A 4,642-nucleotide genomic window follows, 5' to 3' on the forward strand; every position below is an offset into this window, starting at 1 on the left:
CACCCCCCACTCGATCAGGCGGGATGGATGGAGGGCCGGCTGTGTGCGGAGCGCCGGAGGAGGGGGGGCCGGCGAAAGGGAGCCGGTAGGGACGGCCCCCCCCATCTCCCCGCTCTAGGAGCCACCATGTTGGTGCTGCCCCCGGGGCTGAGCGAGGAAGAGGAGGCGCTGCAGAAGAAATTCAGCAAACTCAAGAAGAAGGTGACGCTCCGCCGGGGTCCCCCGCTTCCTCCTCGCAGGCGGGGGGGCGGGGGGGATGCTCGGGTCGGGCCCTGCCCAGAGAGCTTGTTTGCCCCCCCGGGGCGTCTTCAAGCTCCGCCAGGCTTGGCCCGGTGGAAAGAGCCCGGGCTGGGGAGTCAGAGGACGTGGGTTCCACTCCCCGCTCCCCCGCCTGTCGGCTGCGTGACCTCGGGCAAGTCGCTTCCCTTCTCTGGGCCTCGGTTCCCTCATCCGTAAAACGGGGATGGAGACCGCGAGCCCTACGTGGGACAGGCTGGTTGCCTCGTATCCGCCCCGGCGCTTAGAACGGTGCTTGGCGATAGTAAGCGCTCAACGACCGCCGACGTCATCATCATCATCGTCATCGCTATTCCCCACCCCCGGGCCGGGGGGCGCCGGAGCCCGCCGGGGTAGTTGCGGGGAGGAGGCCTGAACCGGCGGCGCCCCCTCCTCGTGGAGAGGGCCCCCGCCGGGGAGGCCGACGACCCGCCTCCCGTCCCCGCGCCCCATCGCGCGTCTGCTCGGAGACCTCGGGCGAGTCACTTCCCTTCCCCGGCCCTCGTCGTCGATGGTGTTTACGGAGCACTTACCCTGCGCGGAGCACCGCATCGAACCCCGGTTCCCTCATCCGTAAAACGGGGATGCGATCCCCGCGCTCCCTCCTGTCTGGATCGGGAAGCCCCCCCCGTGGAATCCGAGCGCGACGACGACAGTGATGGCGTACGCTGAGCGCTTACTACGTGCCGGGCGCCGGGGCAGATGCGAGGTCGTCGGGTTGTCCCACGTGGGGCTGACGGTCTTAGACCCCGTTATACGGACGAGGTCGCCGAGGCACGGAGTAGTTAAAGTGACTTGCCCGGGGTCACGCAGCAGTCGAGCGGCGGAGGCGGGATGAGGACCGGTGACCTCCGACTTCCGGGCCCGTGCTCGTTTTCACTAAGCCACGCCGCTTCTGGCGAAACGGCTTCAAGTGCAGTGCTTAACGCGTCCCGCTTCATAAACGCCACGGTCGTTGTCGTTATTATCGCTGTTATTACCGTGATTATCGCCGTTGCGAATTGTCATTCCTAACGTGACCCAGAGGGACCTTGCGGATCAGGCCCCCCCACGGCCTCGGCTCTCAACCCAGTCCCTCCTCCTGCCACAGAGGCGACGTCTGACCGACGCGCGCCCTCGTACGTGCGCCCCCGAGTCCCGCCCTGGGGAAATGGGGGGACGGGACCCCTCGCTGACCTCCTCTCTTCCCCTCCTGCCCCCCAGAAAAAGGCCTTACTGGCCCTGAAGAAGCAGAGCAGCAGCAGCACGGCCAGCCAGGGCGGGGTCAAGCGCTGTGAGTAGCCGGGGCGGAGAGGAGGGAAGGAGGAGCGGAGCCGGGCCCTGGGGACCCCCGGGCCCCGGGAAGAGCGGCGAGCCCCTCTACCTTGATGTGGGCCCCGCCTGGCAGCGGAGCGAGGAGGGGAGGGCGGCCGACGGAACTGCTTCCTGGCGTTAAAGGGGACCGGGCCAGGCCAGACTGAACACCGTGGGGAGAAGGGGGGGCGGCTTCGGAGGCCGAGCGTAAGCCGCCCCCTCCCCGGCCCCCTTCAGCCATGTCAGAGCAGCCGACGGTGGACACAGCCACAGCCACGGAGCAGGCCAAGCTCTTGGTCAAGTCCGGGGCCATCAGCGCCATCAAGGCCGAGACCAAGAACTCGGGGTTCAAGCGCTCCCGGACCCTGGAGGGGAAGCTCAAGGTCGCGGGGGGGGGGGGTGCGTTCGGGGAGGAAGAGCGGGGGGGGGGGGGGCAGGAGAGGAGCATCCCTCCCACCGGCCCCTTTCCTGAGCTGGGCCCCCCTCGTTCCTCCTCCCCGCAGGACCCCGAGAAGGGTCCGGCCCCCACCTTCCAGCCGTTCCAGCGGAGCATCTCGGCCGACGATGACCTTCAAGAGGTGGGGGGGGCGGGGCGAGGGGGGGAGCGGGGGGAGCGGGGGGAGGGCGTCACCATTGTGGGGGTTCTTTCATTCATTCGATGGATTTATTGAGCGCTTACTGCGTGCAGAACACTGTACTAAGCGCTTGGGAGAAAACAATAACATAACAATAAACAGTCTTCTTTCCAGTCGTCCAGACGCCCCCAGAGAAAGTCGCTATACGAGAGGTGAGACCACCCCCGCCTCCCCGGCCCCCGCACACCGCCCAGGGGAAGCAGCCGGGGCCGGGAGCGGGGAGGCGAACGTGTGGCCGCCGGGGAGACCGGAAGCCGGAACCCTGGTGGACGGACGCCCGGGCCCCCCTCCACCTGCCCGTCGCTCTCTCCGCCAGCTTCGTGTCCTCCAGCGAGCGACTGCGGGGGCTGGCGCCCGAGGGGGAGGAGTCGGAGGGTCCGGGGAGCGGAGAGGGGCCCCCCCGGGGCTTCGACTGGGGCTACGAGGAGCGCGGCGGCCCCCCCGTCCCCGCCTCCCCCTCCCGAGGCCGCAGCCGCGACCGCAGCCGCGACCGGGATCGAGAGCGAGACCGGGATCGAGAGCGAGACCGGGATCGGGACCGGGATCGAGACCGGGATCGGGACCGGGATCGAGACCGGGATCGGGACCGGGATCGGGACCGGGATCGGGACCGGGGACCGGGACCGGGAAGGGCCTTTCCGCCGTGAGTGAAGGGGCCTGTCAGGGGAGCGGACGGAGGGGCGGTGGGGATGGGCGATGGGGGTGGGGGTCGAGGTCCCCAACCGGCTCCTTCGGTCTCCCAGGGTCAGACTCGTTTCCAGAGCGCCGGGCCCCCCGTAAGGGGAACACGTTGTACGTGTACGGGGCCGACCTGACGCCGGCCATGCTCCGCCAAGCCTTCTCCCCCTTCGGCAACATCATCGACCTCTCCATGGATCCCCCCCGCAAGTGAGGGCGGAGGCCAGTCGGGGCCGGGGGGTGGGGCCGGGGGGCCGGTACGGGCCGCGCGGAAGAGTCCGGACGTCCGGGCCGACCGTAGGAAGACATTCCAGAGGGGTCGGGGCGGCGCCTGGGGAGGGTCCCCAGAGGTCCCTGGGGGCCGGGAGTGCCCAGTTGGCCATTCCCCCTTCCCCGATCCCTTGTTCCCGGACCCTCTGGGGTTTGACCAGTCAAGTTCGTCCAGGGTACTGACCGAGCGCCTACCGTGTGCAGAGCACTGTGCCGAGCGCCGCCCGGGAGAGTGCGGTACAGGTGGATCATATCGATCATATTTATCGAGGGCTTCCTGCGGGCAGAGCACCGTGCCGTGAACCGGCAGGGAGAGCGCCGTACAGGTGGATCGTATCGATCTTTTTCACTGAGTGCGTACAACGTGCCCGGCGCCGGGCTGCGGCAGGGAGAGCACGGTAGAGGTGGATCGTATCGACCGCATTTTTTGAGCGCCTACTGCGTGCAGAGCGCCGCCGAGGAGAGCGCGGTAGAGGTCGATGGGGCGATCCCTGACCTCGGAGAGCTTGCGGTCCGAACAGCCGAGCCCCGCCTACGTTCCCTCCCGCGGCTGGTTTGGGAAGGAGAGCGGGGAGCCCGGAGGATGGTTGGGGGGGTCGGGGGTCGGGGTGGGGCCGGGGCCGCGACTCCCGCCCTGACAGCCTCCCCCGCCTCCTCCCAGCTGCGCCTTTGTCACGTACGAGAAGATGGAGTCGGCAGATCAGGCCATCGCTGAGGTCAGAAGCCCCTCCGACCCCAGAGTCCCTCCAGCTTCTCCCCCCGGTGAACGCTCTGCCTCGCCTCCCCCCGCCACAGGACGCTTGCGCGGTGCGTGTGCGTGTGTTCGTGTGCGCGCGGCGCGCGCTCCGGGCGGCTCCTCGGGTCCCCGTTGAGCCGTCCTCCGTCGTCCCCCAGCTGAACGGGACCCAGGTAGAATCGGTGCAGCTTAAAGTGAGCATAGCCCGCAAGCAGCCCATGCTGGACGCCGCCACCGGGAAGTCTGTCTGGGGCTCCCTCGGTAAGCCCTGCCCCCCGGCCCCCCCCCCCAAACCGGGCGGCGGGAGGCGGGCGGTCTCTTGCCCCCGCGGCCCCGCACTTGACCCGCATCCCCCGGCCCCCGCCGTCTCTCCCTGCCTCCCCTCCCCCGCTGGTCCCCCTCTTGCTTCGCGTGCGCATCTCCCCTCCCCCCTCCCTCCGCCCCAACTCGGTCTCCCCTGCCCCGCCAGCCGTCCAGAACAGCGTCAAGGGCTGCCACCGAGACAAGAGGACCCAGATCGTCTACAACGACGACGTGTACAAGGAGAACCTGGCCGACGGGTTCTAGGGGGAGGAGGGACGCGGGCTCAATAAAAGGAAGTTCCCACGTGGGAATGTGTCCCGGTCTGCTCCCGGCCCCCCCCCCCGACACCGTGGGGGCTGCGGTCACAGCCCCGGCGACGCGTCCCGTCGGCAACTCCACACCCCGTCCCACCGAGTCGGGCCGCCCCTCCCCACAAGACACCAACACGGAC

General features: G+C 69.2%; 1 protein-coding gene across 1 annotated transcript; it reads left to right on the plus strand.

Moving 5' to 3' along the window:
• Window positions 1–13: 13 nt before the first annotated feature.
• Window positions 14–4,499, plus strand: NELFE (negative elongation factor complex member E). Its single transcript, XM_029055355.2, is given in 11 exon segments — window positions 14–201; window positions 1,480–1,549; window positions 1,807–1,952; window positions 2,073–2,147; window positions 2,319–2,356; window positions 2,521–2,817; window positions 2,819–2,847; window positions 2,948–3,092; window positions 3,814–3,868; window positions 4,047–4,149; window positions 4,358–4,499. Coding segments are annotated over 11 exon segments (1,230 nt in total). The 5' UTR covers window positions 14–27; the 3' UTR covers window positions 4,456–4,499.
• Window positions 4,500–4,642: the final 143 nt, after the last annotated feature.

The sequence above is a fragment of the Ornithorhynchus anatinus genome, chromosome X5 (genome assembly GCF_004115215.2).
Source record: "Ornithorhynchus anatinus isolate Pmale09 chromosome X5, mOrnAna1.pri.v4, whole genome shotgun sequence".
Taxonomy (NCBI): domain Eukaryota; kingdom Metazoa; phylum Chordata; class Mammalia; order Monotremata; family Ornithorhynchidae; genus Ornithorhynchus; species Ornithorhynchus anatinus.